We start from the raw sequence: 14,170 nt of genomic DNA on the forward strand, positions 1-14,170 counted from the left end.
TCATTAAAACACAGCCATGTACTGTAGGTGTGGAGAGCCAATTCTGGAGTCAGAACTGTATTTGGATACTAAACTCCATCATATGGTAGCTCTGAGATACTAGCCAATTTATGTATCTTCTCTAAGCTACAATTTTGTCACCTATGAAACTAGAATTGTAATACATCCAGTGTAGAGCATATATGTAGATTAAGTGAAATAATGTGTGTAAAGCACCTAGTCCAGTGCCCGGAAAACACAAGTATTTAAGAAATAGTATCTAGTAACTATATGACACTTGGTAATTAAAATGACAAATCATTATTTTTTTGATGGTTATAAATTATCTCATTTAATCCTCATAATAATACTATGAAGAGTTTGCTGTTATTCCCATTTGACAGATAAGAAACTGGAAACTCAGATAATAAAGTATCCAACTTAAGAAACTTTAATAGAGTTAGTTAAAAACACAACGAAACAAATAACACAAAGGTATGTCAAAAAAGGAAAATGTTTAGATCACTCATATTTCTACCTTTCTGTGGTTACTACTGTGAACCAAATCATTCTTTAAAGATGGGTGATACTTGTAGTCATTCCTAGACAGACATTACTCTATTACACTGCTCCTTTACATTTGATAGTAAATAGGACACTTTCACATATTATTTTAGCCTGTGTCCAAGTGAAAATTATAGATTACAATATGTAAACATATACTATATATACATGTGCTTATCACAGCTAGTGTGCATTAAAGAATCTGTATTCATTCAAAACCAATAAATTATCCACAGATATTAATTCCTCTATTATGAATTAGATTGTTCACTTAAGTGATATCAAATAGTTCACTGGACCCCATTTAACATATCAAGATTGTGCTTGTGTACCTGGCAGAGTGATCAATTATGTACAATTGTCCTTGAATTCTCTAATTTTCTGAAGACTATAGTTGTAGTAAGAGACCTAAATAAAAACAGATAAACCATAGGAAATAGCAAGTAATATAAATATAATAAAAACTGGATTCAGTTCCAATGCTAACTCTGTTGTGTAGCTGTTGACTTTTCAGATCTTAAGGATGTATGTTGTTAAAAGCAATATCATGTAGTGGCTGACAGTAGGGACTCAAGAGTCAGACTGCCCAGGTTGGAATTCCTGCTCCATCAGTGATTAGCTGTATAACCTCAGATAAGTAACTAACTGAATCTCTCAGTTGTTCAATTCCCTCCTCTGTAAAATGCAGATAATAAGAGAGCTAACATTTAAGTTCACTGCAAAATAATGTTAAATGAGATAATAGTATTAAAATACTTATAACAGTGCCTGATACATACTAAGTACTCCATAAATGTTGGTTACTTTTATTGTGATGATGCAGCAGTTAAGGCTTGAGAGAGGTGACCATTTTTGTAACTAATCTTTGAGGTTGTTCTGAATGTCCCATATCTTTACTCTGTTATAGTCGGATGAATCCTTGTCTATTTTTAAGGAAGCCTCAACTGATCCTATCAGAGTGCTCAGCTGGCTCCGCAGAGACCTGGAAAAAAGTACAGCAGGGTTCCAAGATGTTAGGTTCAAGCCTGGAGAATCCTCACTTGGCGGGGAAATGAGCAACCCAGGAGGAGACCCCCGCAGTGGTTTTTCTGTGGACTATTACAATACCACAACCAAGGGCAGTCCAGGAAGATTGCATTTTGAGATGATGCACAGAGAAATCCCTGTCCAGGGCCCCAGTGTCCCACTTGGTAATGGGAGTTCAGTAGATGAAGTTTCCTTCTATGCTAATCGCCTCACAAATCTAGTCATAGCCATGGCCCGCAAGGAGATCAATGAGAGGATAGATGGCTCTGAAAACAAATGTGTCCACCAGTCATTGTACATAGGAGATGAGCCCATACCCAACAAAAGCTTGAGTAAGGTGGCATCAGATCTGGTGAACAAGACAGTCTCTGCATGTTCCAAGAATGCTACCTCAGATAAGACTCCTGGCTCTGGTGACAGAGCCTCAGGATTATTACGGAGTCCCCCACATTTGAAATATAAGACCACTCTGAAGATGAAGGAGAGCACCAAAGAAAGCAAGGGTCCAGATGACAAGCCTGCTTCTAAGAAGTCTTTCTTCTATAAGGAGGTGTTTGAATCTCGTAACGCAGGTGATGCCAAAGAGGGTGGAAGGTTACCTGGGGAGAGAAAGATGTTCAGAGGGCAAGAAAGGCCTGATGACTTTACAGCTTCTGTTAGTCAAGGGATAATGACCTATGCTAACAGTGTGGTATCTGATATGATGGTTTCCATCATGAAGACACTGAAGATCCAAGTGAAGGACACAACTATTGCCACCATCCTGCTAAAGAAGGTACTGCTCAAGCATGCAAAAGAGGTCGTCTCAGATCTCATTGACTCCTTCATGAAGAACCTCCACAGTGTCACAGGGACCCTCATGACTGATTCAGATTTTGTCTCAGCTGTGAAAAGAAGTTTATTCTCTCACGGAAGCCAGAAGGCCACAGATATCATGGATGCCATGCTGGGTAAGCTATACACCGTGATGTTTGCAAAGAAACCTCCAGAAATTATCAGGAAAACCAAAGACAAGTCTGGGAGTTACTCCCGTGTCTCCATGAAAGGAATGGGTGACCCTAAAAACCAAAATGTAAACTTTGCATCAATGAAATCTGAAGGTAAATTGAGGGAAAAAATGTACTCTCCCGCATCCAAACCAGAAAAGAAGACTTGTGCCGAAACTCTGGGTGAACACATTATCAAAGAGGGATTGAGCTTTTGGCATAAAAATCAGCAAAAAGAAGGAAAATCTCCGGGTTTCCAACGGGCAATGTTTGCAGCTCCCAACAAACAGTATAAGCCTGTACTAGACATTCCCCTGGGATATCCTCTGGATACTTGCAACCTCAGCCCCCCTATGCAATGCCGAGAGAAACCTGAGAATTTTATGTGTGGTTCAGACTCCTTGGCCAAGGACCTGATCGTATCAGCCTTACTTCTGATTCAGTACCACCTGGCACAGGGAGGAAGCATGGATGCACAGAGCTTCCTTGAAGCTGCTGGCAGCACCAACCTGCCTGCCAACAAGTCCCCTGAAGTTCCTGATGAGTCCAGCCTTAAGTCTCCTCATATGGGAGGTGACCAAGATGAAGCAGAAAAGAAGGATCTAAAGAGTGTTTTCTTTAACTTTATCCGTAATTTACTTGGTGAGACCATTTTCAAGAGTGACCGTAGCTCTGAACCCAAGGTACCAGAACAGCCAGTTAAGGAAGAATATAACTACCAGTGTGAAAGACCTGTAACCCCTTCTTCCATCAAATTAAGTGAAGGTGATGAGGCTGGTGGTACCTTTGCTGGGCTGACCAAGATGGTTGTTAACCAGCTAGATGGCCACATGAATGGGCAGATGGTAGAATATCTGATGGATTCAGTGATGAAGTTATGTCTCATTATTGCCAAGTCCTGTGACTCTCCCTTGGCAGAGCTGGGAGATGATAAGTCTGGGGATGCAAGCAGGCCAACTTCAGCCTTCCCAGATAATTTATATGAGTGTTTACCAGTCAAGGGCACAGGGACAGCAGAGGCTGTCCTGCAGAATGCCTATCAAGCTATCCATAATGAATTGAGAGGTATATCAGGACAGCCCCCTGAAGGGTATGCAGCACCCAAAGTGATTGTCAGCAATCATAACCTAACTGACACAGTTCAGAACAAGCAACTCCAAGCCGTACTTCAGTGGGTAGCCGCCTCTGAACTCAATGTCCCTATTTTGTACTTTGCTGGTGATGATGAAGGAATCCAGGAGAAGGTAAGGAAGTAGAGTCAGAGGAATTTGGAGAGATCTATTAAGGGTTAACTGGGGTTTAAGTTCTGTTTTCTTTCTGAATGGGAAGATAGCCACAAGAAGGGTAGAATGGGGACAGCAAGAATTTGAAGATGCCTCTTGGAAGAAATAACGGATAAAGTAAAATTAGATTTTGCCCAATAGGAAGCATATCAAATGGGGAAAAGAGGGATAGATCTTATATAATCACATATATAAGTGGGATAAGTTTTATATTCATCACATATCATGTATGTGATATGTATGTGTGTGTGTATGTGTGTGTATATATATGTGTATATACTTTTTTCTGCATGTATTGTTGGGAATGCACAGATAAAAAAACCTCTAAGAGGTTTAGCAAGAGTCAGATAAAGGTCTGGGCCTCAGGCTGAAGTTTGGATAAGACAGCATATTTCCCAAAGTATGAGAAGGAGCTGCTTGGAGGCATCCTGGGGATGTGTTGAGGGAGTTGGGAGTGGGGTAAACAATCCAGGCTCATACCCTTTCAAACCTGTGATTATTCTCTCAGCTGATTGTCTAGGAAGTATTGGGGATTTGAAGGGATTCAATAAATAACATCCCTCTTCCCCATACTCTAAGTTCAATTGAGAAGTAAGAGTAAAGAATAAGGCAGATGGGAAACCCGAGTTTTCACTGCTATTACTGGTAAAGGTAAGTGTGCCTTGTGCCTTCGAACTCCTTGCTTCTCCATGTATAGGCCTTGGAACTGCTTACTGAAGAAATTGTGTGTGTGTGTGTGTGTGTGTGTGTGTGTGTGTGTGTGTGTGGTAGAACTGGTATATAACAAACACTACAGGCAGACCTCAAAGACATTGTGGGTTCTGTTCCACACCACTGCAATAAAGTCAAATTTTTTTGGTTTCCCAGTGCATATAAAAGTTATGTTTGCATTATAGTGTAGTCTATTAAGTGTGCACTAGCATTATTTCTTTAAAAAGTACACACTTTAAAAACGCTTTATTGCTAAAAATGTTAACCATTTCTGAGCTCTTAGCAAGTATAATCACTAGTCAAGATCACTACAACAAATATAATAATAATGAAAAAGTTTGAAATATTGCGAAATTACCAAAATATAACACAGAGACAGAGTGAACAAATTCTGTTGGAAAAATGGCACCAATAGATTTGCTTAATGCAGGGTTGTCACAAATTTCACTTTGTTAAAAACACAATATCTGTAAAGCACAATAAAGCAAAGTATAATAAAACAAGTATACCTGCATATCTGTTTCAGGTATACAACATTATAATTCAATATCTGGATATACTATAAAGTGATTTTCACCGTAAGTCTAGTTACCATCCATCACCACATGATTCAACTCTTTCACCCATTTCACTCACTCCTAACCCAGTTTCCCTCTGATAACTACCAGTCTGTTTTCTATCTCTATGAGTTTGTTTTTGTTTTGTTTTTTAGATTCAATATATAAATCTGGAAATCATATAGTATTTGTCTTTCTCTGACTTATTCCACTTAGCGTTACACCCTCAAGTTCCACCCTCAAGTTGTCACAACTGGCAAGATTTCCTCCTTTTTTATGGCTGAGTACTGTTCCATCACACACACACACACACACACACACACACACACACACACACACACCCCATCTTTATCCATTTACCCATTGAAGGACACTTGGGTTGTTTCCATATCTTGGCTACTGTAAAAAATGCTGCAATGAACATACAGGTGCATATAGCTTTTCAAATTTGTGTTTTTGTATTCTTCAGATAAATACTCAGATGTGGAATTGCTGGATTATAGGGTAGTTCTATTTTTCATTTTTTGAAGAATTTCCATACCACTTGCCACAGTGCCTATACCAATTTACATTTCCACCAACAGTGTGTGAGGATTTCCTTTTCTCCACATCTTCTCCAATTCTTGTTATTTCTTGTCTTTTTTATAATAGCCATTCTAACAGGTATGAAGTGATATTTTATTGCGGTTTTGATTTGCTTTTCCCTGATAATTAGTTCAATTAGATATTGAACATCTGTCTTCTTTCAAAAAGTATCTATTCAGATCTTCTGCCCATTTTTTTGTTGCATTATTCTTAAAATTTGTTGAAATATGGTTGGCATACAATGTTGTATTAGTTTCAGATGTACAAAGTAGTAATTTTATAATTCTACACATTACTCAGTGCTCACCACAATAAGTGTAGTCACCATCTTTCACCATACAAGGTTATTACAATGTTATTGACTTCATTCCCCATGCTGGACTTTTCATCTCCATGACTTATTTATTGTATAACTAAAACCTTATACCTTTTCGTCTCTTTCACCAGTTTTGCCACCCTCCACACTCCTTCCTTCTGGCAACCCCTAGTTTGTTCTCTGTATTTAAGAGTCTGTTTTTGTCTGTTTGTTTATTAATTTGTTTTGTTTTTTAGATTCCATATATAAATGAAATCATGTAATATTTGTCTTTCTCTGACTTATTTTTTAATCAGGTTCCTTGCGTTTTGTTGTTAAGTTGTAGGAGTTCTTCATATATTTTGAATATTAACCCCTTATCAGATGTGTAATGTGTAAATATTTTCTCCCATTCAATAGGCTGCCTTTTCATTTTGTTGATGGTTCTATTGTTCTGCAGAAGCTGTTTAGTTTGATGTAGTCCTATTTGTTTTTGCTTTCATTTCCCTTGCCTTTGGAGTCAGACTCAAAAAAAAAATCACTAAGACCAATGTCATGGAGCTTACCACCTGTGTCTTCTTCTAGGAATTTTATGGTTTCAGGTCTTATATTCAAGTATTTAATCCATTTTGAGTTAATTTTTTATATGATGTAAGGTAGTGGCCTAGTTTCATACTTTTGCATGTAGCTGTCCAGTTTGCTGAGCACCATTTATTGAATAAACTGTTCTTTCCTTGTTGCATATTCTAGGCTCCTTTTTGTAAATTAATTGACTATATATGTGTGGGCTTATTTCTGGGCTCTCCATTCTGTTCCATTGACTTATGTGTCTGTTTTTAGTGGCAAAACCATACTTTTTTGATTAGTATAGCTTTGTAGCGCAGTTTAAAATCAGCGAGCATGGTACATTCAGGTTTGTTTTGTCCTTCTCAAGACTGCTTTGGCTATGTGGGGCCTTTTGTGGTTCCTTACAAATTTTAGAATTATTTGTTTTAGTTCTGTGAAAAATGCCACTGGATTTTGATACATATTGCATTGAATCTGTAGATTGTTTTGGGTAGTATGGACGGACATTTTAACAATGTTAGTTCTTCCAATGCATGAGCACAGGATACCTTTACATTTATTTGTTTCATCTTCAATTTCTTTTATCAGTGTCTTAAAATTTTCATTTCACAGTACTTTCACTTTTTTGGTTAAATTTATTTCTAGGTATTTTATCCTTTTGATGCAATTGTAAATAGGATTGTTTTAATTTCTCTTTTTAGTAATTTGTTATTATTGTATAGAAACAAAACAGATATCTGTATATTGATTTTTTTCCTGCAACTTTACTTAATTTCATAAATTAGTTCTGACAGGTTTTTGGTGGTGTCTTTAGGGATATATATATTCATGTCATCTGTAATTAGAGAGAATTTTGCTTCTTCCTTTCTGATTTGGATGCCCTTCATTTCCTTTTCTTGCTTAATTTCTGTGACTAGGACTTCCAATAATATGTTGAATAAAAGTGGCTAGAGCATTCTTGTCTTGTTCCTGATCTCAGAGGAAAAGCTTTCAACTGTTCACCATTGAGTATGATATTAGCTGTGGCTTTGTCATATAAAGCCTTCATTGTATTGACGTAGGTTCCTTCTATACCCACTTTGTTGAGTGCTTTTTATCATAAGTGGGTATTAAATTTTGTCACATGCTTCTTTCTGCATTTATTGAGATGATCATATAATTTTAATCTTTTATTTTGTTAATGTGGTATATCATATTGATTCATTGGTAAATGTTGAGCCATCCTTGCATCCTTGGAATAAATGCCACTTGAACATGGTGTATGATTCTTCTATTGTAATGTTGAATTTGGTTTGCTAATATTTTGTAGAGGATGTTGTATCTATGTTCATTTAGGGATGTTGGCCTCTGATTTGTTTTTCTGGTGTCCTTATATGGTTTTGGTATCAAGGTAATGCCTGGCCTGTATAATGAGGCCAGGAAGTGTTCTCTCCTTTTTAATTTTTTTGGAATAGTTTGAGAAAGACAGGTATTAAACCTTCTTTGAATGTCTGGTAGAATTCACCAGTGAAGCCATCTGGTCCTGGACTTTTGTTTGTTGAATCAGATTACTGACTCAATCTCCTTGCTAGAAATCGGTCTATTCAGATTTTCTTCATGATCCAGCCTTGAAAGAGTATATGTTTCTAGGAATTTATCCATTTCTTCTAGGTTGTCCAATTTTCTGGCATGTAATTTTTCATAGTACGCTCTTATAACCCTTGGTATTTCTGTAGTATCAGTTGTAAACTTCTCCTCTTTCATTTCTGATTTTATTTGAGCCCAGTGTGTGTGTCCTTAGATCTGAGGTAAATCTCTTGCAGGCAACAAACAAATGGGTCTTGTGGGTTTTTTTAATCCAATTTCATGATTATTTTCTGTTTTTGTTGTTCCTCTCTGTTCCTTTCTTCTCTTGCTTTCTTCTCTTGTGGTTTGGTGATTTTTTTAGTGTTACATTTAGATTTCTTTTTCATTGTCTTATGTGTATCTAGATTATTGCTTTATGGTTACCATAAGGTTTACATATAACATCCTATATTTACAACAGTCTATTTAAGTTGATAGCATCTTAAGTTTGAGCACATTTTTAAAATTCTACATTTTTGCACCTCCCCCATGTTCTGTATTTTTAATGTCCTAGTTTATATCTTTTTATTTTGTATTCCCTTAACTGTTATTATAGTTACACTGGATTTTGCTACTTTTGTCTTTTAACCTTTATACTAGCTTTATAAGTGGCTAATTCACTACCTTCACTAACATTTGCATTCACCAAAGAGATTTTTACTTTCATATGTTTTCTCGTTACTAGTTAGTGCCTTTTGTTTTTAGCTTAAAGAAGTTCCTTTAACATTTCTTATAAGGGTAGAATAATAATAATGTACTTTTTTAGCTTTTGCTTTTCTGGGAAACTTTTTATCTCTCCTTCAGTTTTGATTGATAACCTTGCCAGTAGACTCTTCTCAACTGGAAGATTTTTTTTCCCCCAGCCCTTTGAATTTATCATATCACTTCCTTCTGGCTTGCAAAATTTTTGCTGAAAAATCTCCTGATAGTCTTATGGAGGCTCCCTTCTATAGGACAAGTTGTTTTTCTCTTGCTGCTTTTAATATTCTCTTTTTATCTTTAACTTTTAACATCTCAATTATAAATTAAATAATCTCTTTGGGTTCATTTTATGTGGAACTTTCATTGTTTCCTGGAGTTGGATGTCTGTTTACTTCCCCAGGTTAGGAATGTTTTTAGCCATTATTTATTCAAATAAATTTTCTACTGTCTTCTCTTCTGGGCTCCTATAATGCAAACTTCTGTTTGAAGTTTTCCTACACTAAAAACTTCATTTTTCTTTTTGCTGCTCTGTTTGGGTCATTTCCACTGCTGTCTCTGGGTCACTGATCTGTTCTTCTACTCCATCTAGTCTTCTATTGAACCTCTCTAGTGCTTTTTTCAGTTTAACTATTGTATTCTTCAGATCTGTGACTTCTGTATGGTACTTTCTTATCTTTTCCATCTCATTGTTCGTTCTCACCATGTTTATCTATTCTTCTCCTGAGTTTGGTGAGCATCTTTCTGACCACTACTTTGAACTCTTTATCAGGTAAATTACTTATCTCCATTTCATTAAGGTCTCTTTTTTGAAGTTTTGTCTTATTCTTTTGTTTGGAATATATTACTCTGTCTTCTCATCTTGTTTAACTCTTTGTTTGTTTCTATGTATTAGGTGAAACAGCTATCTTTCCTAGCCTTGAAGGAGTGGTCTTATATAGGAGATGAAACTTATTATTCAGCTGTACCCTAGCTTTTGGCTGTTTCTCAGATCTTAGTGATTTTCTGATTAGCTTGATTTGTTCTTTTTTTTAACATAATTTATTGTCAAGTTAGCTGACATACAGTGTATACAGTGTGCTCTTGGTTTTGGGGGTACATTCCTGTGATTCATCACTTATATACAATACCCAGTGCTCATTCCAACAAGTGCCCTCCTCAATGCCCATCACCCATTTTCTCCTCTCCCCTGCCCCTCCCATCAATCCTCAGTTTGTTCTTTGTATTTAAGAGTCTCTTATAGGTTTACTTCCCTCTCTGTTTGCAACTATTTTTCCCCTTCCCTTCCCCCATGTTCTTCTGTTAAGTTTCTCAAGTTCAACAGATGAGTGAAAACATATGATATCTGTCCTTCTCTGACTGACTTATTTCACTTAGCATAATACCCTCCAGTTCCATCCACGTTGTTGCAAATGGCAGGATTTTATTCTTTCTCACTGCCAAGTAGTATTCCATTGTATATATAAACCACATCTTCTTTATCCATTCATCAGTTGGGCTCTTTCCATAATTTGGCTATTGTTGAAATCACTGCTATAAACATTGGAGTACATGTGCCCCTATGAATCAGCACTCCTTTATTCTTTGGATAAATTCCTAGTAGTACTATTGCTGGATCATAGGGTAGTTCTATTTTTAATTTCTTTAGGAACCTCCACACTGTTTCCCAGAGTGACTGCACCAGTTTGCATTCCCACAGTGCAAGAGGGTTCCTGTTTCTCTACATCCTCACTAACATCTGTTGTTTCCTGAGTTGTTCATTTTAGCCACTCTGACCAGTGTGAGGTGGTATCTCAGTGTGGTTTTGATTTGTATTTCCCTGATGATGAGTGATGTTGAGCATCTTTTCATGTGTCTGTTAGCCATCTGAATGTCTTATTTGGAAAAGTGACATTCCATTCTGCCCATTTCCTCATCAGGTTATTTGTTTTTCGGGTGTTGAGTTTGGTAAGTTCTTTGTAGATTTTGGACACTAACCCTTTATCTGATATGTCATTTGCAAATATCTTCTATTCCATCAGTTGCCTATTAGTTTTGTTGTTTCCTTCCCTGTGCGGAAGCTTTTTATTTTGAAGAGGTCCCAATAGTTCATTTTTGCTTTGATTTCCCTTGCCTTCAGAGACATGTCGAGCAAGAAATTGCTGTGGCTGAGATCAAAGAGATTGTTGCCTGTTTTCTCCTCTAGGGTTTGATGGTTTACTGTCTCACATTTAGGTCCTTCATCCATTTTGAATTTATTTTTGTGTGTGGTGTAAGAAAGTGGTCCAGTTTCATTCTTCTGCATGTTGCTTGTCTAGTTCTCCCAGCACCATTTGCTAAAGAGACTGTTTTCCAATGGATACTCTTTCCTGCTTTGTCAAAGATTAGTTGTCCATATATTTTGTGTGTCCAGTTCTGGTTTCTCTATTATATATGTCTGTTTTTGTGCCAATACCATACTGCCTTGATGATTACAGCTTTGTAGTAGAGGCTAAAGTCCAGCATTGTGATGCCTCTTATTTGGTTTTCTTTTTCAACATTGCTTTGGCTATTTGGGGTCTTTTGTGGTTCCATACAAATTTTAGGATTGTTTGTTCTAGCTTTGAGAATAATACCAGTGCAGTTTTGATTGGGATTGCATTGAATGTGTAGATTGCTTTGGGTAGTATTGACATTTTATTTTATTTTTAATTTTTTTTTAACGTTTATTTATTTTTGAGACAGAGAGAGACAGAGCATGAATGGGGGAGGGTCAGAGAGAGGGAGACACAGAATCTGAAACAGGCTCCAGGCTCTGAGCTATCAGCACAGAGCCCGACGCGGGGCTTGAACTCACGGACCGCGAGATCATGACCTGAGCCGAAGTCAGCCACTTAACCGACTGAGCCCCCCAGGTGCCCCTTGACATTTTAATAATATTTGTTCTTCCAATCCATAAGCATGGAATGTTTTTCCATTTCTTTGTGTCTTCTTCAATTTCTTTCATAAGTTTTCTATAGTTTTCAGCATACAGATATTTTACATCTTTGGTTAGGTTTATTCCTTGTTATTTTATGTTTCTTAGTGCATTGTAAATGGGATCAATTTCTTGGTTTTCTGTTGCTTCATTATTGACGTATAGAAATGCAACCGATTTCTGTGCATTGATTTTTGTATCCTGCAACTTTGCTGAGTTCATGTATCAGTTCTAGTGGCTTTTTGGTGGAGTCTTGGGTTTTCCATGTAGAGTATCATGTCATCTGCAAAAAGTGAAAATTTGACTTCTTTGCCAATTTGGATGGCTTTTATTTTGTCATCCGATTGCTGAAGCTAGGACTTCCAACACTATGTTAAACAACAGTGGTGAGAGTGGACATCCCTGCCATGTTCCTGATCTCAGAGGGAAAGCTCTCAGTTTTTCCCCATTGAGGATGATATTACCTGTGGACTTTTCATATATGTCTTTTATGATGTTAAGGTATGTTCCTTCTATCCCAGTTTTCTTGAAGGTTTTTATTAAGAAAGGATGCTTTATTTTGTCAAATGCTTTTTCTGCATCTATTGACAGGATCATATGGTTATTATCCTTTCTTCTATTAACGTGCTGTACACATTGATTGATTTGCAAATATTGAACCAACCTTGCAACCCAGGAATGAATCCCACTTGATCATGGTGAATAATTCTTTTAATACACTTGAATTCAATTTGCTAGTATCTTGTTGAGAATTTTTGCATCTGTGTTCATCAGGAATATTGGCCTGTAACTCTCCCTTTTTGTGGAGTCTCTGTCTAGTTTGGGAATCAAGGTAATGCTGGTTTCATAGAATGAGTCTGGAAGCTTTCCTTCCATTTCTGTTTTTTGGAACAGCTTGAGAAGATCGGTATTAACTCTGTTTTAAATGTCTGGTAGAATTCCCCTGGGAAGCCATCTGGCCCAGGTCTCTTATTTGTTGGGAGATTTTTGATAACTGATTCAATTCCTTGGATGGTTATAGGTCTGTTCGAATTTTCTATTTCTCCCTGTTTGAGTTTTGGTAGTGTGTGGGTGTCTAGGAATTTGTCCATTTCTTCCAGGTTTTCCAGTTTGTTGGCATATAATTTTTCATAGTATTCTTTAATAATTGTTTGTATTTCTGTGGTGTTGGTTGTGATCTGTCCTTTTTCATTTGTGATTTTATCTATTTGGATCCTCTCTGTTTTCTTTTTGAGAAGTCTGGCTAGGGATTTATCAACTTTATTTTTTCAAAAAAACAGCTCTTAGATTCATTTATCTGTTCTACTGGTTGGGTTGGTTTTTTTTTGGGGGGGGGGTTCTATATTGTTTATTTCTGCTCTAATCTTTATTATTTCTCTTCTTCTTCTACTGGCCTTGGAGTTTATTTGCTGTTCTGCTTCTAGTTCCTTTAGGTGTGAAGTTATATTTTATATTTAGGATTTTTATTGTTTCTTGTGATAGGCCTGGATTGCAATGTATTTTCTTCTTAGGACTCCTTTGCTGCATCCCAAAGGGTTTGGATTGTTGTGTTTTCATTTTAATTTGCTTCCATATATTTTTAAATTTCTTCTCTAATTGCCTGGTTGACCCATTCATTCTTTGTAGGACGTTCTTTAACCTCCATGCATTTGGAGATTTTCCAAATTTTTTTCTTGTGGTTGATCTCAAGTTTCATAGCATTGTGATCTGAAAATATGCACAGTGTGATCTCAATTCTTTTATATTTTTTGAGGGCTGTTTTGTGACCCAGTATGTGATCTATCTTGGAGAATGTTCCATGTGCACTTGAGAAGAATGTGTATTCTGCAGCTTTTGGATGAAAAGTTCTGAGTATATCTGTCAAGTCCATCTGGTCCAGTGTATCATTCAGGGCCATTGTTTCTTTATTGATTTTCTGCCTAGATGATCTGTCCATTGCTCTAAGTGGAGTATTAAAGCCACCTGCAGTTACCAGATTCTTATCAAAAAGATTGTTTATATTTGTGATTAATTGATTTATATATTTGGAAGTCTCCAAGTTGGGGGCATAAAAATTTATAATTGTTAGCTCTTCTTGATGGATAGACCCTGTAATTATGATATAATCCCCTTCTTCATATCTTGTTACAACCTTTAGTTTAGAATCTAGTTTGTCTGATACAAATATGGCTACTCCAGCTTTCTTTTGACTTCCAATAGCATGATAGATGGTTCTCCATCCCCTCACTTTCAATCTGAAGGTGTCGTCAGGTCTAAAACGGGTCTCCTGTAGACAGCATATAGATGGATCTTGGTTTTTTATCCATTCTGATACCCTATGTCTTTTGATTAGAGCATTTAGTCTATTTACATTCAGCATTATTATTGAAAGATACGGA

At 36.8% G+C, this 14,170-nt stretch overlaps 1 protein-coding gene across 5 annotated transcripts in view; it reads left to right on the plus strand.

The window, feature by feature from the left end:
- AKAP3 (A-kinase anchoring protein 3) overlaps positions 1-14,170 on the plus strand; it is a 48,495-nt gene that overhangs the window by 23,185 nt on the left and 11,140 nt on the right. For 4 of the 5 annotated variants that reach the window (XM_019464790.2, XM_019464789.2, XM_019464792.2 and 1 more), the window contains one exon: positions 1,451-3,799. In XM_019464790.2, the coding sequence (XP_019320335.2) occupies positions 1,451-3,799 (2,349 nt within the window). The remainder of the gene's footprint in view (positions 1-1,450; positions 3,800-14,170) is intronic. The other variant, XM_019464793.2, reaches the window with a different exon arrangement.

The sequence above is a fragment of the Panthera pardus genome, unplaced genomic scaffold, assembly GCF_024362965.1.
Source record: "Panthera pardus isolate Hobbes unplaced genomic scaffold, ASM2436296v1 HiC_scaffold_6, whole genome shotgun sequence".
Lineage (NCBI taxonomy): Eukaryota > Metazoa > Chordata > Mammalia > Carnivora > Felidae > Panthera > Panthera pardus.